This window comes from Sylvia atricapilla, chromosome 1 (assembly GCF_009819655.1).
Source record: "Sylvia atricapilla isolate bSylAtr1 chromosome 1, bSylAtr1.pri, whole genome shotgun sequence".
In the NCBI taxonomy this organism is placed as follows: Eukaryota; Metazoa; Chordata; class Aves; order Passeriformes; family Sylviidae; genus Sylvia; species Sylvia atricapilla.
Genome location: NC_089140.1, coordinates 101,761,684 through 101,783,939, shown reverse-complemented (window position 1 = coordinate 101,783,939; position 22,256 = coordinate 101,761,684). Strand labels below are relative to the sequence as shown.

At 36.3% G+C, this 22,256-nt stretch overlaps 1 protein-coding gene across 7 annotated transcripts in view; it reads left to right on the top strand.

The window, feature by feature from the left end:
• The window catches only part of PTPRM (protein tyrosine phosphatase receptor type M), a 440,879-nt gene that overhangs the window by 375,317 nt on the left and 43,306 nt on the right, over window positions 1-22,256 (top strand). For all 7 annotated transcript variants that reach the window (XM_066329240.1, XM_066329214.1, XM_066329205.1 and 4 more), the window contains 3 exons: window positions 5,464-5,551; window positions 10,995-11,071; window positions 13,866-13,902. In XM_066329240.1, coding sequence (XP_066185337.1) covers window positions 5,464-5,551; window positions 10,995-11,071; window positions 13,866-13,902 — 202 coding nt within the window. The remainder of the gene's footprint in view (window positions 1-5,463; window positions 5,552-10,994; window positions 11,072-13,865; window positions 13,903-22,256) is intronic.

Sequence of the window (22,256 nt, the reverse complement as noted above, 5' to 3'; positions counted from 1 at the left end):
TCAGCCTAATTTTACCAGAAGAATCTGAACACGACAAAAGAGTTTCAGTGATAACATCAATATATTCTATTTGCAACAGTCTTTATTGGGTTTTGGGGTTGGTTTTTTTTTCTTCTGTGTTCAGACTTAGGCTACAGTAACACATCAGTAAGTGCTTTATAGCTGCTGAAGGCAGTTTACATTGATTAGACAGATTTTCACATTGGCTCTTGCAACAGACACTTTTCAAGGGCAGGCACAGTAAAATGTTTTTTTAAATTCCATTATTTGGAAACTGGACATAATTCTCAGTGATTGAAGCTGACAGAGAAGGAAAAGCTGATGTTGAATATATTCTCTAGTGGCAGGCTGTCATCCACAGATGCTCTCAGTGACCAAAGCAATGACTGAAGTACGAAGAGCTGCTTGCATACTGTGGGTTTCCATCAGTGAAATCATTTACCACTGCTCGCAAACACTTGGGGAGCTCTATTACCTACAGGTGATGCATTTTCAATGATGGAAGCTTCCCTCAAAGTGACTACAAGATTAAAAATGTTGTTTAATAGCTTGGGCCTCCCTGCAGATTTTATTTAGCATAATTTTCAGTGACTCTTTCTAATTCCTTAATAGTCCAAATACTGAGTTACCAAAAAACAGAATGGGATTATTTCAATTTTCTGTTAAAAAAAATTATTGTTGTTAAGTCACAAGAACATCCTCACATGCCAGATATTTGGCAGATTCTGACTACGGAAAATCCAATGAACTGACAGATTTACTGCACTCACAAATCTCGCAGTGTTCATTAAATGAGCCCGAAGATCCTTGTCCTCCAAACATTTATGGACTTGCTTAAATGTGTATTTACTAGGGTTCGTAAATGCAAAGAAGAGTCTAATGTGGCCCTAGGATTGTTACTCGGATTTTAATGGCTGCATTTTTCTCATCTGTAATTTCTACATATAAAATGGACACAGCATTAGTGTTAAACTAGTAATGAATCTTCACTATCAAATTCAGGGCATTTTAGGCATCTAATTTAGCTGCAACTCAAAGGGCTATAGTAGAAATACAAGTTTCTTCTCTAGATAATTGAGTTTAGACAAGGGCCTCCATTAGGATCACTGTTAGTTGTCTGGTCTGGCTTTAAGTAGACAGTGTGCATAACTCTCTGCATGTAACTTAAAAATAAATCCAGAGGTATTTATAACTGGATAGTTCAAATTACCAGTGTTTTTAAAATACATTGTGATATCTTTATTTAGAAATATCAATGGGAAATGAATGTTACCAGTGAAGAAACTCAGAGTCAGTCAAGAAAATCAGACATCATAAAGACCGATAAATTTAAAAACAAATCCACAGGCCAAACTTAAGACTGTTACTCAGTGTAGTAGCATTTCTTTGTACCTATGAATAATATTCTTGCTTATTAAGTAGGCAGAGGGAGATTTATGATGTCCTTAACTTCTCATTTCTTTGCTTGTAAGAGCTTGCATTTTGTAAATGACATTGTAAGAGACTACACTGTTATCACCTAGCAACTAAGAAGTATTTTTTGGCAAAGTTGCTGCTTGGTTTTGGATTAATGATGAAAATTGTCATTCCACACTTTACATTTGTAGAACTTAAAGCACTTACAAAGATGTATTTTTTAAGCATCCTTATTTGGAAGCTTGAAATCTAGGATAGAAAGCGTGTTGGCAAAGACGAGGATCAACAGAGATACAAATTTTATTCCGAAGATCTCACTCTGAATGCTCTCCACATTCCAGCCTCTTCAAACTGTACCTTTATATAGGTTCTTTCCAATATTTTTTGCCTTATAAATTTTAAATTAGGAAAGGGAATAATCTAAAAAGAGTCTGTATTTGCAATGATTATCTCCCCCTCTCATATGAGATATTGCACTTATTTTTTAGTCTGAGGGTAACAGTGTATTAGCCCTTGGCAAATATTTAGTTTTTAATGGAAACCCCTACAGTATTGAGTTAAAGCACACAAAAGTATCACATTCATCCTAAGATGATCCTCCTGCTGCATCACTGACCAGTGAAATGTTGCATATAAAGCAGTTCTCGGTAATTAATTTTTCTTCAGAAAGTGTTTTATCTTAATTATTTTAATATTTTCTACTAACAGAATGGCAGCTGACATGCATACTGAAATGTCTGCTGCCACAGCAGCTGGCCTGAGGAGAATTTCATTTTTCAGAAAAATCACGGAGGCTGGGTAAACTGGGTTCAGTGTGATTTTGAGTTGAAGAAATACTTACTTTTAGTTATTTGAGAAATGTCCTATACTCATTTTTGGTTCTCCATTGCCCTTGCCAAGCATTAGGTGGAGTGGAACAGTTTAGGGGCTGTATTTCTTCCTAAGAGTCCACAGTTTTAAGAAACTTCTAAGGATGAATTAGAAAGAATAGCCACAAAGTTAATATGTGGGCTGCTGTGCAGCAGCATCCCTGGAGAGTGATATGTCAGGAAAGAGATTTAAAAAATTCTGTAATCTAACGTGAATTTCACGCAAGTAAAGGAAGATCTTGACAGATCATCTGTTATGAAATATCTGCTCATTCTTTACTTGTGGGACAAATGAGATTTCTCCTTGTAATACATTGCAGATTATCATTCTGTTGCAGTCTGTGTAATGGCAGCACACGGGGAATTTAGGAAATGACACTCCAGCTGTCTTTTACAATAACTGGGTTTTTTTATGCTTTTGCACTGTAATACCTCTTCCTTCAAATTATCTTTGCTGTACTGTTCTCACTGTAATACCAGTGTGTATCCCAAAATGAATTAAAAATAAAAATGGATATCTATAAATTATGTCCTATTTTCCCTATGTGAAATGTTTTATTTCATTCACTAATTTATTGCTAAAAACTCAAAGAAAAATAAATTTTTGACTTTTTTTTCTGTAATACATTTTTAATAAAGAAAGTGAAGTCAGTAAGCAGTAGCTGGAAATGTAAATCTGTTTCCTGGTCTTTGCTGTTGTTTGAGGTTTGATATATATCTGTAATATAAGAACATATATATCTGTAATATAAGAACAGAAATCATCCATGTTGCAGATAAATTGTTGAGAGATGGTTTATCTGTAAGTGTCATTAAACTTATCATTGTTCTCGGAAGTCCCAAACACTTGGGAGAAACAGAAAGCATACATTGCAGATGAGACCCAGACGAGTTTCTGAAAGCAGTACATTGCCCATTGTATTTCTTCCCTGAATTCAGCACCATCTAAATATTTTCCAGTTGCCTCCAGAGATTTACTTTATTTGATTGGTTTAAAGCAATTTTGTAAAAGTTCATTAGCAGAACAGAGAGAAGCAAGATGTCCCTTGGAGAATATTTGGGCCTTCCATATTTCAAGGTGTAGGTTCAGAAGCTGTGTCAGCAGGACTCTTTCTCTAACAGCACATGTATTGCTTACTGAATTAAATTCAAAACCACTTGCTGGGTAGTGTCTTATGGATCAATTCTGTGCGTTAGTCTCTAGGAGAAGGACTGTAAGAAAACTAGAATTTTCAGTAGTCTACTTAGCTGTCTGAAATGAGAAATCACATCAAATCACATCAGATAAGTTTTTACTTTGTTGTATCTTTAGAGCTTTTCTGCTGACCATTTCCATCTCTAGTTTGCCTTTAACTACATTTAATTGTTCATCACTCAGCATTGTCTGAGTGTGGGAATTTTGCAAGAAATTGAGACACAGATCTTTGCCCACAGAGGGTCATTCCTTATGCAGTTTGGTCGGACTTACTGGAAGAGTAATTTCCATCCAGCCTGAGTTGAGAATGCTCTAGAGTGGGAGGGCCTGCTTGCTTTTAGATGCTGTTGGCAAATCTATAATCAAATAATGATTGATGCCCTTTTGGCAAAGAGCCCCAAAGCTGTAAATCATCTTAGCATTCACAGGGTTACACTTCTCTATCCTGGTAACAATCAGTGTTTCTCAGAGTTGTACCCAATGATGGTATGTTATGATTAAGGAGAAATTTATTTGTAATAGTGGGCTTTAATAAAATTTCATTTTCCAAACTGTTAAAAATTTTCTAAGGATGTGTGGAGAGATGAAGAAAAAATAAGTTGAAGCCACTGACAAATCTTCTGGTTCTCTTGAGTTACTGTTTATAAACATTTTAGGAGTAGTCCATGTATTCCCAGGAATTTCTAGATCAGAAGTTGGAAACCACCTCTCTACTAAACTTGTGAAAAGCATACCCTTTTTAGACAGTAAATGCCCCTCGTGTTCCATTGACTTCAGCAAGATATCAAGGGTTTGGTTTGACTTTTATCCTCTTCGCTACTGGAAATCATTGGGATCTGAAAAACAATGTTTTAAAATTTGAGGGCAAAAGACAGTAATGGTAGACAATTTTATTGGCGTTATCTGTTTAAAACCACCCAGAATGTGTTGAGATCTTGCAAGAGATACAAACTTCCCGATGTTACCTCTATTTAGTGTGGTACAAAAGATTTAATCTGCTGATCATTCTAGTAAAAGATGAAAACATGAGTTAAGACTGGCCATAATCATGATAGAATTCCATAGAAGTAGTTTTCACTTGGCAACTAAGTATTTTTTAGCACAAGATTAAAACTGCAATACAAAATTTTAAAATGTATCTGCATCAAATGACTTATGGATACAATGCATAAATTAAGAGATTGTGCAAATGCACTTTTACACCACAGAAAGCACAGGACATATAGTGCATAACGACTTGCTTGCTGTCCTTTTGGCAGCTTCTGTGTTTTATTAATGTAAAAAGAAACTTTTAGCGCCTTCAACCTACTTATTTACATGAGATTTATTAGGTGAAGGACAGCAGTTCAGGGAATATGAGATTATATCTTTCACAAAATCACATTGATTTTGTTCTCTGAGAGAATAATCATCATGGTGGTGTTGTAAATTGTGCTTAAGAGAAAAAAAAAAACCCACAATTGTGCTAGTTGAATCCATGTTTTTTTAAATGTCTGTATATGCTTTGATCCATGGGGTCATTTGCTAACAAGTAAATGAAACTTGGGGTATTGTGTCAAAAATAAAACATCAGTACAGTCTGTAATTTCTACACTCAAATACTGGAGTAGCTCCAACACTGATGATGAAGCTCCTTCAGCTTCACGTGTGTGTATGAGAACTATACAGAGAATCTGGATAGCACAAGTGGAGGACTCTCAGTGTTGCAAGAACGCAGATTTGGAAAGGTTTAATAGCACTTCACTTGCAAATAATTCTTCTTGCTATTACACAGATAATCTCATGTCAAATTTTAAGTAACATCTGGAGCGATACATGAATACCATTTAAACAAGAGACTGATTTTTGCTCAAAAAAATGAATCAGTTAAATGACACTTTAACAACAATACCCACAAGTACTGTTTGCCTTTCTGTTTCATTTAGCCATAAGGTGACTGTTGCTGCATGCTTTTCCTAATGTCACATTTTTTCCTTTTTTTAGAGTTTCTTTGAAGGACAGTCTGCACCCTGGGATTCAGCTAAGAAAGATGAGAACAGAATGAAAAATAGATATGGGAATATCATTGCATGTGAGTGTTGACAACATAATTGTGCACTTTGTTAACTTCCCTTCAGATCTGGATAAGAATGACCACCAGCCTTGTGCTCACATCAAGCTTATATTACTTTTCCCTAATTAAGAAGATAAAAATGAGGGAAAACATTAATTTTATTTTTTTTTTTTTTTTTTTTTTAGAAAACTGACAGATTTAATGCATTTTTCTCAACTGCCCTTCTGTAGACCTTCCATCCTGTGATCAGCATTTGGCTAATGGAGAACAGTGCCTTTAATCAGTACTCAGCTCTAACAGGTCCCAAACTGCTCCTGTCAGCTTAGCACAAGACTACCCATGATCACAACAGTACCTTGGTACGAGGTTGTGGATGTTTTAGGAGCAAACAATACTGGTGCTTAAGTGTTCCACAATAGATAGAGTCAACTATCCTGGCTTATGCTAGACAGACTCTAAGGAAAAAAGGTAGCCCTTAGGGTTTACTTAAAAATGCCAGGCTTAATAAGTATTAGACATAAGACTAATCAAATAACGTGAGGAGATGATAACATGCTTTGGTGAGTGACCCCTAAATATTGCATTATGAGAGTTCCAAAGCATTGTGACTAGAGATGTTGCACATGAAAGTGTAGGCAGGAAATTTATCAAGTTCAGTAAAATTATATTATTTACACACTGCTCTTGTTGCAGTTAAAGGTAAGTTCTCTGTGTATGTAGGAGACGATCCTACATGCACAGACCTTGTTCTTTTCACTTTAAAATCTGAATTTAGGATGTGGAGTGTATGTGTTTCGAACAGCCAGCCAGATGCCATGAGCAGGTATAAGCAGTGAAATAGGTAGCCATCACCTTGGCTTGTAAGTGTGAAAATGAGGGATGGTCTTTAACGAGTGATCACTTACTATGCTGCTGAGTTCAGAAATCATAGAGAACCCCAGGTACACGGGACAGCATAGAAGAATAAGTCATGCTGATTGAACATTTGGAGGACTGTGGAAGGAGTATGTAGTGCATATTTGCACTAACTTCGGCATCTGTCCTAGGCAGGTGCTTGTCCAGGCACATATCTGCTAAGATTTCCTCATCAGTGAGCCACATGGACTTGACAGAGAGAAGGACAGGTCTTCTAGAGAAATGGTTCCAAAATAGAGTCCGTTTAAATGCTTCTGAATCACCACCTCTCTGCACTACGTGTGCAATGACTATGAAGAGAACAGCTCCCAACTTAGTGACCTACAGTAGGTGATGTGAATAGGGCCCAGCTGGGCTGAGACTGTCTACAAAGAGAAAACAACTCTGTAGCTTGCTGCGGAATGAGAACACACAGGAAATGCACATGGAGGCAGAGGCAAGTTAAGCAAGAGATGACCTGCCACATGGTTTTCAGTGGGCGTGATAGTATTGCTGTGTATTTTGCATGTACACAGGTGCTATATACTGAAAAAGGAAATCAAATCTTTTAGAGAAATGTGATAATCATGATGGGCTGGCACATGTGCAGAAGCAGATAAATTAGCTAGATACGATTTTGCTTGTTACACTCCGAGCAATATTTAATGTGTAATAAACTTGTTATTTTGTGAGGATGTAGCAATACGTTATAGGAGTAACAGCTAATAATATGAGTAAAAATATCAAAGGCAAAAATAAGAAATACAAAGCAGTTTTATGCTTATCCTTGCTTTGTGAATTTTTTTTCCAGTCCAAGCCTATTAGAATAGATCTTCTCTTGTAGTCAGGCTTAGTGTGTCACTCCCCTCTTTTAATGCCATGTTAGACATTGTCTTACACTTTGACACCCTTTGGTTGAAGAAGACTAGAAAACTGCTAGTGCTTTATGTCTGAGGTAATCAAGTGATGAATAGCCAAGGGAGATAAAACATAAAAGATATTTGATACACAAATAAATGACAATTACGAGTAATAGCGAAGGCTTTCTAAGAGGCCAGATATAACTCAGGACATTTAGATCTCAATTTACTTGAAATGTCCTCAGTATTTAGCAGAGGGAGAGAGTTGGATGGAGTTTTTATCAATAACAATTCCCATTTATGTGGCCATGAAAATGAAGACAACTCAAGCTAAAATTAAGATCTACGAGAATTAAAGGCAGTATCTTAAAAAAAAAAAAAAAAAAGCTGAAACTGCCCACAGTTTGTTGTTCAATTTGTCATTTGTTGTTTTTAAATACATGTATGCAAATGGAGTAGTTAACTTTTTAATTATTGTATGGGGTTTTCTCCTGGATAAATGATTGCATTTCTCAGAGTCTGAGGATACAATTTGATTGGTGTGCCTTTGAAAATTTGCCCCAGATAATTGTATAAAGTATATGCTTAGTTTAAAAGCATTTTAATAAATTACCCTTTTATGCTGTATTCAAACACTTAAAAATACAGTGATTTAGATGCCACTGACTGTGGGTACATGGTTATAGTGAAATTTATATTTTTCCTGCAAAGCATATTTTTTTTCTATCCATTTACCCTCTTTGTTTTAATTTTTCCCAAGATACTACTGTTACGTTATTGCTTGTAGTCATTATTGTTCTTGGAGAGAACTAAAACAATAGCACGAAGCATTCAGCATTGCAGGAGCTTGTCAAAATTGTTACATGCTTTATGTTACCCAAGTGATGTGCATTTAATTGGCTACAATTGTGCCCTACCCACTGTATGGCAGTGGCTACAAAAAGTCGAATCATGATCACAGTCCTGTCACCCACAGAAAACATGTTCTTTCTTTACTGAACAAAACCTTTGTGTTTTCTCATTACAAACTAAACCCAGCGTGAACTTGCTAAATGAATCTTTCATCACCTAAGAAAAATTATGGTTTTGCCTTAAGGATGTGGGGTTGGGCATGGATTTTGGTAAAATTTATTCGTTTTTTCCTCAGGAGAGATCTTGAGGGAATGGGAGGGGTTCTGTATTTATTTTTACCTAACTCAATATTGACGAAATGAGAAGAGAGTATTGATCACAGCTTTTAAAAGCAGCTAAAGATTTTAGGTGAGACATTTATAAAAGGTTTGATTTGCAGGGAATCAGGAATGCATGTCCCAAGAAAGGGTCATTGGCAAGGCATGCTAATCAACTAGGTGCCCAAGGGGCTTGTTAGAGATCACACTCTGCAGGCTGGCATATACATGTTGTACATGTTGTAGGTAACATGAGGCGAGAGAGAATAGAATACTTTTATTCATTATCTATTACCATATTCTACAAAGACAAATTTATTCTAGGATAAATAATTTTAAAAGCTTAAGCGATCAGTGGGAAGTTAAATTAGATCTCCTAATGGAAGGGTATCAAAATAACAATGAGATGGAAAAGTGAGTATTTAACAGCTACACAATTTGTCAAGAGCAGATGAAGTATAAAGGAAAAAAAAATACCTTAAAACTGTAGAGAGTTAACCTAGAGACTATTTTAGAATCAACACACATGTTGAAGAATATGGCTCGTGTACCTCTCAGTTTTAAATCTGTTTGAGATAAGCACAACCCAGAGACAATAACATTTCTTTGTGTTGACATGAGGATTTTTTTTGTATTTAACAGCAGTTGCCATGCAGTAAGGAGTTAACTGAACCCTGCCCTCTAATTCAGGGAATGCAAAAGTGTAGATCTTTACTAGCCTGAATTAGAATGCCTGTAACGCAACAATGTGGGAAATCATGAAAATATGGAGGAAGATACACCATGAGTCCAAGCAAGCTTGACTTCTGAGTCTGCTAACTTTAGTAGAAGTTGGATCAGGTCCCAAAACTGTAAAAGCAGCAGCCAGGGCTGGAGCTTAGAAAGTTCCTTAGTATCTTTCTTAAGTAAGATGGATTTTTACGATTAAGGTCCTGTGAGCTGAATCTCTGTTCTGAAGAAACTGATAAATAGCTTAATTAAGCATAGAATAGCAAAGCACTTGGTAGAGTCAGACAAGCAGGCAGGGTTATGTAATGGAAAGTCACAGGTCTGAATTTTTATTCTTGGAAAAGTGAATAGAGAGGCTGAAAAGGCTGATCTGATTAACATAACTGATTCAAATATTCCAGCACGTTTGAAAACTTAATACTTGAAGACTGTTGAGTGAAATAATTCCAAGAAAATAGCAATGTAAGTAAGACCTGTGTGGAACCTGGAGATAGAATTTTAATTCATTCTGATTTACTATGTTTGGGGTTGTAGCATGCCCTTTGTCTCTCCCAAGGGAATCCAGGGGAAATAAATGAGGCTCTGAGATCTCTGTTTCCTAAGACTTGGAGCATAAGAGGAATAGGTAAACTTGACCAGTTTCTCTCTTGATTTGTAATTCTAAAGCAATGTTATTTTAAGAAGCACTTGCCTTGTTCATCCACCACCATAATGTGGGCTGAAATTATGCTACTTATAATGAAGTTGGGGTTTTAAGCCACTTCATGTTCTTTCGTTTATTTGTTATCTTTTAGGAAATTTAAAGGTTCTGAAATAGCTGTTCAGAACACGGGTTGCAAGTTTTGGGTGTTTTGATTATTATTTACATTTATAACAAAATAATGACTGTCATGAAGGTCTGTCATCAGCTGCAAGTAGTATTAGCTCAGCAGGCAGGCAACAAAACAGTAATACACAGGTATCTAATTAGCAAGAGTACCTCATAAACAAAGCAGCAATAAAGTGGCTGCTTACCATCTCTCCATCCTTGAGATCCTACCCTCAATTTGTTTTATCTACAACTTGTGCAGCATTCTGAAAAAGCCCTTGTTTTTAGTTGCTTTTGAACTAAGAGAGTCAAGAGGAGCTTACAAAGTCTCTGAGACAGAGCCCTGGTGGCCTACAGATATTCTTGTGCGGGGTGGGAGCTAGCCTCCAGTAGTGTTGCTAGAGAAGATGAGGCAGTTGTCGTGAGATGAATTCATGCCATAGTATTTCAGATTGGAATTTAGAAAATAAAGGTGGAAGTGTTTTCACAGTCCTAGATAGATACAGATGACCACAGTGGAGCAAAATTCAGTGACAAAGCCATTGTCTTACTGCTTGGGTTTTGCCATTACTTTGTTTTGCATTCTCTCTTACTGAAAAGATAATGGGTTTCCTTCAAAAACTCTGAGGTGGCAGTATGTCGTGAATGACTTCAGCTCCTTCTGAGTACTGGCAGAAGCATTTCCAAATGAATAAATGCTTGACAACTTAATGTTATTTTATTGACAAAAGCAGAGGGAGTCAAGGCAAAAACCATAATTGTAATGGGTTTCAAATTATAAGATTTAAGAATTTCATACGGAAAAACAGAGGAGATTTGGAAAGCTTGACTGAAAGACTGAAATGAGAATTAAATGTAGATACAGTTTTCATGTCCAACAAAGTAGGCATGAACTTGCTAAAGGTTTTAGTTTGACTATAAAGGAATATTTTGATTAAGCCTATGTTACTGAATATGTCTTTAATTACTTTTTTTTCCCCTCTCCGTTGTTCCCTTTTTAGATGATCATTCTCGAGTGAGATTGCAGCCTATTGAAGGAGAAACAAGTTCCGATTACATCAATGGGAATTATATCGATGTGCGTATCCTGATGCAGTCAACAAGCTTAATGTGTTCAGTCAAAGACGGAACTCTTTTATTATTCTCACATTATTCACAATTTGTAATAGATACCACAGCTAATAATGGCTGCTAACATTGTTTAGCACTGGAGAGTGCTATCTTTGGAAGCTAGGTGTGCACTAAAGGAAGAAAAAAGCCTCAAAGGTTTGTCAATCAGTAAATTAAATGAGTCATTTCCTCCAACTGCCACTAGGCTGAAACCTTGCCAGGAACACTGTATGGCTACTTTGCCTGCTGGTGCTTATATGGGCTAGCAAAATGTTATTTTCACTTTCTGTCAACAGCTTGGCATCATTCCACATTTAAAAGAAAGCTGTTTGCATATTAATGTGACAAAACTCCGTAATGCCTAATGCAGAGATTTGCAGTCTCTTGTCATCTCTGCACTTTAAAGTCGCTTCAAAGTATATTCTGCAGCTGTTAACCAGTATTTCTAATGCAAGCAAGACATTTCATTAAATATGTAGACTGTTTAATTATTGAAAGTGGCTTCTTTGTTCATTCTGCATCATGTTAACTTAATGTTTTACATTAGAATAAATTCTTTAAGAGACAAGGTGTTTTTGGTTGAAAGAATGAGCTCAAAAGTAGAATCGAAAATCATTAAAGAGCCAATATTATTTATCTAAAGCCAGAAGTCTATGGATAGCAAAGTTAGTAATTTTACTGTTTACATGAAGTGCTAGATGTTGGGCTAAGAAAAACAAGTGTTGCTTCATAGGAAACTGTGCCTGCTAAAGATTTCTTGTTCAGCAGTTACATCTTCGAAAAATGGTGTCAGATTTTGCAGTTCAAATTTAATTACTAGTATGAAACAGGAATGTAACATATTTTTTCTGAGAATGTGGAGAAATTAGAGCTGTACAAGAAAAGTAGATACTTCAGTTGTGACAATATGAAGTCTGAGAGAACTTTCTGAAGATATCTCTTGTTACTGGTGTTCATAAGCACATTCAAGAATCAGTAAACTAAGCTCAGATTTCTGCTTAGTCCCTTGCTGTTTGGAAGAATAGCACAGTCACCAAGCAGTGAAGGCGCATATGGAAATGTATTTAGATAGACACCACACTAACCTCTGAAGAGAATAATCTGTCATGAAAGGAAGGAGAGAGTTCACACTGAGGACTTAGATTTGAATTCACTTCACATTTTCTCCAACATTCAGGATTGTTCTCATTTTAGGCTAGTAGTATGCTCTTGTGTCAGATTTGGATTTTACTCTAAAATATTACGAGATGTGAGAAATAAAGATTTGGATCATATAGTCTCATATAAAATGCTCATAGATATCAGCATAGAAACTTTTTTGGTTTTTTTGGTTATGGAATACAAAGGGGTGAGGAGAATGTGGCCCTAGAAGAAACAATGCCTGAGAACCAAGAACGTCTTTCTTCATCCTCAGCAGATGGCTTCATTGCAAAGCTTGGAGGACTGCAGGCATCCTCCAAAGACAACTCTGCCACAAAACACAGCATGTTTATAATCTTGCTAATCAGGTTTCCATTGGAAACACTGCTTTTTCTAGTAGAGAAGCAGTTTTAATTTTGCTCTTGCATGCAGTTATTACTAGGGTTGTCATGCTGTCAGTATAACATGTTAATAAGGGAATGGCACCATCATAGACACAATGGTTATGACGTATTTCTTCCCATGCTTTTTTCCCCTGGGAAATGGAAGTGTTTGATTGCAGGCACTTAGGATTAGGTAACACATAGCAGGAAAAAAGCCTAGTCTGTAGCTCTCTGAACACTTATCAGTTCACAGACTAAGAAATTTTGCTTCAGTGTCATGTAAAGAAATCAGTTCTGTAATTCATGCTATCCTTTCTGTAATATTTAAAGTATCTTCAGTTGTTTTGATTCTTTCCCACCATATATCACTTCATTTCCCCTTACACCTTCACAAAGAAATTGCAGTGGCATGCATGCTACAGCCTTAAGTTCTTCCTTCTGATGACCGACAATGCATAATAACCATTATTCAAATATTAACACTCCTGCAGCTGGATTGATCAGCATACTGGTGAATGATCTAAACATTTGGTGACACTCCCATCATATCAGAAATTCAAATACTGTAAAAATGCTATCATTACATTTTGGCAACATGTTCCATGTTGCAAAGAATGCATAGAGTATTGGTCTTTATTGCTTGGCCAACTTCTGATTAAATGATCTTGTCATCAGAGTTGTATTATGTCTTGAAAAAGTATTTTCGTACCAAATGATTTAATCAACAAACTTATCCTCCTTTTTACTCTTGAGAAATACAGCATAAACCGTGGGCAGAGTAAGCATCATGCCTTCCTGCCTTCCTCGGGCTGAATGCAGAACTGACATTTTTTAACTGTTAAAAAAGGGATAGGCTTTGTGGTCAACAGCAATAGGTGAAGGTATATCTCAGACTCCACAATGGCACATGATGCTATTCACTGTAAGGGCTAGAGAGGATTTCATGCTGTTAATTTTCAGCAGAGCCAACAAGGTGTCCTAGGGTGACTAAATCAACACAGACTGAAAGAAATATTACTTCTGGCCACTAATGTACATGGCTGCAACTTAAGTATTTTGCAGAAAAAACATTTGCTTTTATTTCCCTTCTCACTTGCCCCTTCCCCAACTGAAAAGAACTTTTGTATCATTATTTGTACTGTTGTTACATTCACTGAACACTATCCTAAATGAAGTTTCACTCATAGAAACATAGCCAAGGTGTAAATCGCTGATTTTTTTCCTTTCAATCTCTTCTAGGGTTATCACAGACCAAATCACTACATTGCTACACAAGGTAAGTTTATCACCTTTTCCTTCTGGTTTTGTGAGGCTAAGAGGCTTTGATACTTGGATTGCAGTTTTTTCTCTCTAACATTCATTCTTTCCACAGTCAATATCCAGGATAGAGTCAACTCAATCACTTAGGTAGAAGTGAGGAAACTGAATTATTACCGAATTTTCAGGTATTTCAAGTAAGCAGTCTTTTACCCTTATGTTAAAACAGGTTTTGAGTAAAAAAGAAAAATGCATCATTTTGCAAAGAAGTTACTCAGTATTATGTTACTCATGAAAGGAAAAAAAAAAAAAAAAAAGCCATGGTTGGAATGTTTTGTACCTGTTCAGAGAGACAACAAAATATGCTCTCTTAACTGTTCAATGATAACTAGCTCCAGGCCCTTAAAATACAAAACTCTTCAGTTAGCAAGTTTTGGTAAAGGGCCAAATTAGATTTAAACACTGGTAGGAGGATTCATCACAGGGTTCTACAGAGACAATCCTACAGGCCGTCATTTAAAAGCTTGCTTGAGAAAAAGAGCCTATTCTTCTATCAACACACAAATTAATTTTCAATTTGTACTTGTCTTCAAAGACATAATTTGAGCATTTTGATGCAGTCCTTATTTATTTTTTGGTCAAGTTCAGAGCTGGAACAAATGGGAAGAATGAGTCTTCTGTGACTACTTAGTCACAATATTGAACAATATGCCAATCTTCTGCCTATGCTTGGATAGTGTATGTGAAAATTTGATTGCTCCTTCACTGCTTAGAGAGAATCTGTTTTTGTAATAGGTAGTCTGTTACAGAGCTTCCTGCCTTTGCCCGTGGATCTGAAAAAGCTGAGCTCTGCCCACAGATGTTATTTCAACCTTTTTAAGGGACCCAGCTGGAGTACTGAGTATAATACGCTCAGAATTATCTTAACGTGTTGGATTTAGAGGTCACATACTTTTTAATGTTTTTTTGTCAGAGCAAATAAAATGTTGACCATGTCAAATAAGGCATCTTGCTGTGATTTAAGTTGTTTCTTAAAGATCCCAGAGTCTGCTGCCTCCAATCCCCACTTAAACCAGTGGGAGGTTTTGTATCTCTACCTTGCTGTACCTCAGCTCTCCACAGTCTCAAATGTGGTGTTGCTTCATGTCAGGTAACAGTGGGGCAGGACACAGATGATGTTTCCAGAACCACTTCACTAGTGTGTCAACATTACACTTTTAGACTGGAGTTTTATACTTTCAAAATTTGAGATCTTAGAATATGAGCCATGTAAATATGCTTTGTCTTCCATTTCCGCTGCCCACCCACCATGTTCCTTAGTCCACAGTCTCTACAGAGAGCCCAATGTCATGGTTTCAGACAGATAGGAAGACAGGAACCAAAATACAGCATTTGATTTATTCCTTTTGGACATTTACACCCTCCTCTTCAAAGAAGAAATGGTTTGTTCTGTTTAACATTTATCTAACGATGTTGTTGTTTTTCACTTGTAATTAAAACCTAAAATAAAAATAAAAAAACAGTTGGCCTTTAACTTGTAGTTTGAAATAAGTTTTCATCAGGAGTTTCACCGGAAGATTTCCCAGATATCTTTCTCATAGGTACACATCTAAAGCAAGTTTAAATACTGTTTTATCACAATATTTATTATAATTTATCGTAATTTTTATCACAGTCATCATAATAGTTGAATAGCAAATACCAAGCTTGAAGTTTTGTACTTTCAGGTCTTAAAACCAAGTATGTAATTATGTATGAATAATGTGCTGAAGATCTGTTTACCAGATCCACCAGCAAGTCAAAACAGTTTGCCATGTTTTTTCCTCATGTGGTGTCAAGTACCTAGTCAAGAAAGAGAAGAGGAGTAGAAACTATTGTTCTTCCAAGATGTAAAGGATGTATGACTGTTGCAGCTGACAATTTTAGGGGGGAGGTCACATCAGTGTCTTCTGTGTAGGTGCAGCTAAGTGCACATGGGAATGCCTAACCCCTCCCTCCCATGGTGTAATGAGTAGGAAACAGATTCTCTGAAGAATGTAAAAATAATCTAAAAATAAGCATACAATTTACAACAAGCTCAAAATTATCTGGCTGTGATTTTTTTTTGTGTGTGATATTTAACATCTTACTTCTTAAGGCCAGTTGGAAACCAGGTTCATTCCTCTGGTTTGTAGGAAAGAAGAACACTGATCTCAGAAGTTGTGTGTTCTGTCTGTGGCTTGATGAAAAACCATGAGAAAGTTTCTATTCCTTCCTGTATCTCAGCTTCCCCATCATCAGAATAGGGTTAAAAGTACTCTGATTTTTTATGGTTCTCTGGAACGTCCTGATAGATGCAGTTGTTTGAAGACTAATTAGTGTTACTCTCCAGTATCCCAGCTTCCTGACAAAGCACATTTTCAGTAAGATACAGTCTCTGTCTTTTGCAAAGGTGGCAAAGTAACTGGGAATAATCTCCAGAACTCCTTTAGGACTCTATATTTATGAAAGATACACATTTGTTTCACTTCAGGCTATGCCTCCATTTGTTCCAAGGAAGTGGTCACAGCACCAAGCTTGCCAGAGTTCAAGGAGTGTTTGAGCAATGCTTTTAGGCATGTGGTGGGATTCTTGGGCTGTGCAGGGCCAGGAGTTGGACTTAATAATCCTTGTGGGTTCCAGGATATTTTATAATTCTGTTCTATGTCAGCCTTACTAACAAGCTTGCACTGTGGCCAGCAATGTTTGTGCTTTGTTTTAGAACACACTTCCATCAGATATGTACAAACACATCAGTGCAGCACAACAGTTAAGCTGCATGTTGAATTCCCTTGATATCTACTTTTCATCCAGTCTTTAAATAATTTTTCCCATCCTCCCTTTTCTCCTCCACAGCAGCTTTCACAGGTGCACATGTCTATTGTTCTTTGAAGGAAAATACCATTATGTGAGTCAGTTTTAAATCTCTGGGGAGTTAGAATGATTGATATTTAATTTTCCTATGTTCTTAAGCTGCATTCAACATATCAAGTGTTAATGAGCAAATATAATTGTTTGAAGTGAAGAAGTGGCAAATTTAATCAGTTTGTAATAGACTACCAATCTGCTTTTAACAGAGCTGGGAGTTGCCTAATCACCTGTTTATTGAAGTGTTACTGTCTTCCATACTAACCAGAGTCTGACATGCAGACTGGTAGCTTTCCATCTTAGCCTTCATAGCATCCTGCTGCTACCTTGATTTAGGGGAGGAAACATTTTTTAAAATAATTTCTTAATGGAGGCTTTCTCAACTAAAAATCAAAAATTATTTTACTTCAGCTTTTAAGAGTAATACGTTCAGTTTGTGTACTTTCAATTACTAAATTAATATCAATTTTCCTTTATGTGATAAGTATGATGTGAGTGGTAGACTGAATTTACAGCTAATAAAGACTTTTGGTGATCTGCTGTAATTGGCATCAACAGATGGGATCCGCACCTGAGTCACCATGATTAAAAAGAATCCCTCGTCAAAAGCCAGCATATTGGGTCATGCAGAACCAGCAAGCTGGTGCAATTTAAAACTCATTATTTTGCTTTATGTATCCCTTGTTCCCATGGATATAATTCTTCTTTTTATAGGGGAATATCTTGTATGGGAGCTCTTGTATGATCTGTTCAATTTACTGGCAGCTAAGGATTATATTTTTGTAGGAGTTAGGTAATCAATTTTAACCTGGTCCCTCCATGAGAGCATTAGGTTGAATATCTGTACAATGCTTACTCTCACCCAGAGTGCTGCATGTTCTGACTATTGTATGACTTCTGATCTAGCATGTCTTACCTTGATTACTGAACAGGAAAAAAAAAAAAACTGGGTTTGTATTTATTTGTTCTGTGTCTCCTGAAGCTCAGGTAGTTTACTGAGGTATAGTGTAGCTTCTTTTAGCAAGTCTCTATCAAGGGTTTTGATGCTTCCTCCTCCACAGCACCAGCAGCTGTAAATGATGAGTGACAAATGAGTGTTAACACAATTCTACAGCATCACTCATGGCCATTTCCACCAGGGCTGGTTTTCAAGCAGGTCAGTCATGTGTGAAACAGCAGATAACTCACATGCAGGCTGCATGTCTTTTATATATAAAGTATGTTCTTTTGTGCGTCTCAGAGTTCAGAATGCTTCCCACAGTTCAGATTGTCTCTGCTTGCTGCAGCATGCTGAGCAGCCAGATCTGAGATGTTTTGTGGAGATACTTCAGAGCATATCTTAATGACTGTAAAAAGTTACTCTTGAAAATAAAACAATTTCAGATACAATGGTGCAGTGTAGCCTTTCAACCTCTTTTTTTCCCTCTGTATCCAGCTGTAAAGCAGATGCAAAATTGCTTTCTGTATTGCTTATTATGGAGACAGACATCAAGTCAAGTTTCACTGAGGAGGAGGTTTTAGGTATAAGTTAGAAACTTTTGAAAATAAATATTTACAAGGAAAATGTTTACAGTCTTCACTATCAACAGCATAAACTTGCCTCTCTAATAACCTCTTTCATATTCCTTCTCTTTTCTGCAAAATACTTGTCTTTCTTCCACGCACAACTCTGTGGGCTGTATGAACATTTTAATAAAGGTTTTTGGAAACAAAAACACATTTTCTTTCAAACTGAAACTTCCCTTTTAGGCATCTGAAGCAGAAATAGTGCATTGAATAACAATAATCTTAACTTCCTTGGCATGTTTTTTTGTTTTTATGTCGCAAAAAGTTGTCACAACTAAAGCAGTGTGGAAGCTTCACAATTCACACAGAGAAAGTTTTGCTTCTGTGGTTTTAGCCTCCAAATGAATATTAACATGTGAAATTACTTCAGGGAGAATTGAATAACAGCAAGGCAAAACAGTTGTCCACAATTTTTCAGTTTCATAGATGCTGTCATTTTTGCAGGATGTGGGACTGAAAACAGCCAAGCTGTTTTCCTGATATATATATACAAAGTGATTGAATTCTGTGTACCTGTATTAATCTTGGAGATTCAACTGTGTGTGATGCTGTTTCTTACTTCTAAATTTTCAAAACATTAAAAAGGTGGTTGAAGCCATCTGTCTTCAGTCAGAGAGATGAGCCCATTCTAAGCCCCACTTTGAAAAGGCGAGGCTTTTAGAACCGAGTTCACCTGTTTTGCAATAGCAGTGACAAATGGCAAAGAAGTTATTTATTGCCCCTACTTAAACATGTACAGAAGTAATAGACCCTTTACATGTGAAAGTGACATCTACAGGTTATATTGTGAAGCCATATGGTAAATTCACCGTAGTTCACTTACTATGGTTACCCACCAAAGACTCATGATAACAATTATGTTTGACTGTCTATTAAAAATTGGTACTTTTACTGATGCTAAGGACAAAAGGAAACACTGTGTGCTAAAAACTAGTAACCATCGAAGTCAATGCTTTTTACAAGGTACCACTTTATGGTACATGAGAACACCAGAGTTTCTCTTTGCCTCTTCATTTGTAGCAGAACAGTTTATTGATAACTGTCAGAACAGCTGTCTTTCACCATTTTAATGATTTCTGTATTTTTCTGTCTTTGTTGTAATCGGCTGTGTGGTAGTTTTATTTGTGCAGGGAATGAAATGAGATACATCATTCAGGTGGAAGGCTGTTAATGCCGAGCTAGCATGGTTTTCTGATACAAAGTTGACTTAGGCTTTGTTGCAGTGTTTCATTTCCCTGGATCTTTGTGTAGAGACCAAGTGAAACAGGAGCAGTGTTAGAAAACTGCTGATAGGTTCATTGCTAGGTGAAGGCACTTGCGTTTTTCACTTGTGTGACTACATTTTGCATGTAATACATCTCCACCTTTCATATACCTTTGGAAATTCTCTGAAAGTACAAACAAGCTTTAGATATTATATAAATAATTATTTAGTACTTCTTTGCCAGTATAAATTCCAAAATCCCATGCAGGCTGTTCTTTGACTTCCTTGTCAATGTGGCTTGTGAAACAAGTTTGAGAATATGATGATTTTTTTTTCTATAGTCCATTGTCAAAGCCACAGAGGAAGAAAAAGGAGTTCTTCCTGTCTTCTTCCCCATACAGACTGAGCTGCAGTAAATCAGAAATAAAGGACTTCAGAGCAGGTATAGATCTCTATCTCAAGGACAAGATCTCGGTTTGATTTCTGTGTTGTGAAAATCAGGCTAGAAGAGTTACAACAGATCTTTGCATATCAGAATAAAAAGTAAGAGAAATGAGGGTCTGCAGTAAATAATTAGAGGCAAATAACGCAAAAGGAAATGATTCTTGGTTGTAATGTAGAAAATAGAAGATTGCATGAAAAGTAATATATTTGTCCTTTTTAAAAATATGTAACTTAAAATATATTCTGCAAACAGGAAGATTGTCATCTTTCTGAAATTTGCGAGCTGAGCATACTGTCCTTGTGAACCAAACACTTTCAGAAAAAAAAACATTATATTAGTGTTGCTCAGACTACTAATTGCCTATATTATGCACTAGAATCCATTTTTTGTTCAAGGAAGATGTGTACAGCATCAGCTATACAAAGTCACCTGCATGTCTGTATTTTAGAGGAAGGAAAATTATGAAAAGCTGATGTGTGATGAGAAGTTTTCCATCTTTGACAGAAAATCAGTCGTAAATTTGGCTTGATGGGGAGGGTACCTAGCATCCTTGACAGAGTCCTTTTAACACACCTGTTAATCAGTGAAGCTTAGTGCTAAAGCAGAAAAGAGGCAGAGAAAAGCAGTTTGCCAGAAAAATCACATAGTCAAAGCATCTTTTTTTCTGTGAAGTTTATTTACCAGATGGTCTTCAGCAGTGTGGAGGAAGAAGGGTTTTGGTCTTCTCATCTGCTAGAGAAAAAAAAAAGAGTGTACCAAATTTACAAAACAGAAGATATTTCAGAAACAAATGTATCAAGAAACAAATAAGGCTTGGGGGTTTGGGGGTTTTTTTGTGGTTTTGAATGGTTTGGGGTTTTTGAGGGGTTGGGGTTTTTTTGGTTGTTTGTGGGTTTTTTGGTTGTTTGAGGTTTTTCTTGTCATGTGACCATATCCAAATCTTTGAAATCTGTTGTGTTTTCTCTCTTGTATATCCTTTTGTGGCAACTGAGATCTCTATATTGATACAGCCACCAATGCACATGACAGTCTGGGTGATTTTTGAAGCACTGCCTTTGAAAACAAGAGAAGACACAGGCTTATTGGATTAATTTCTTTCTCTGTCCATCTGTATTCTTCCATGCAGTTGCATATTCAGATGTAGACTGTGGAGATGCCCTCTGCTGCTTCTAAATCTCATTCTGTTGCAAGCATGTTCATGTATTGTGTCTATACTAAGCACAAATACACTCAGCATGTTAGAATGGCATTCCTTGTTTAAAGTGTATATCAAATACTGCCATCTCACATAAAATATAATGAAAAAAAAAAGAATTAAAACATTAACATTGCCCTTTCCTACTTGCAGTGGTGAAAATAACCAGGTGGTCCCCCAAAATAACAACAAATACTAGTGCTGAGTTTTTGGTTAGGCAGATTTGGTTTTTAGTCATAATTATCTTGACATTGAAAAGAAACATATACAATGCACATTTCTTTTAATGACTTTTGTACATATCTTGATCTGACTAATAGTTGCTTGATACTGACTATTTCTGTGAGGAAGAAATAAATGTACCAATGTTCTTTACCCTTAAATAGAAAAATACACTGAGAGTGATACGTCTCACTCATGAGATACTTATGAGGACAATAAACTGTGATAGAAGTTTTTTCTAGCATTTTACTTATGCGTTAATGTAGACTAAATTATCTTGTTTGTTCATCTAGGTAAAATGTTCATGTTAATGCACTTAAACTCCCAATACAAGTTTAAAAAATACAGCATCTGAATATCTTACTCACATGCATGAACAGCATTCCTTCACAATAAGGTGCCTGGGGAAAAATAAAAGAAACAAGTAGCCAAAATGAACTCATATTTTTGTGCTAGAGAATAGTGATGATTTTATTACAATCTGATGCTTATGATTGACTCAACATGGAAATAGAAAGTTGAAATGCAAAAGACTAATTAGGTTCTTTTGTCCATTCCCTAAGGAACCTTCTACTGAAGGGGATAAAATGATCTTAAACTTCTAATCCATCATCAAAATTGATTCTGCATTACAAGTTGATATGAAGAACCCAGTCCAACAAGTCAATTACTTAAGACTTTTGTTTTGGAAATGTTAGATGCAGCATGTTTTTTTACAAAAAAAACCCCAAAACTAACTGTATGTGTTAATTTTTCCAAGCTCAGATGAGCTGTTTAGAATGAGTGATTAATAGGTATTCATATTTCCGTGATGCAAATTACGCTTATTGAGAAGAATGCACAAATTAGAAACAA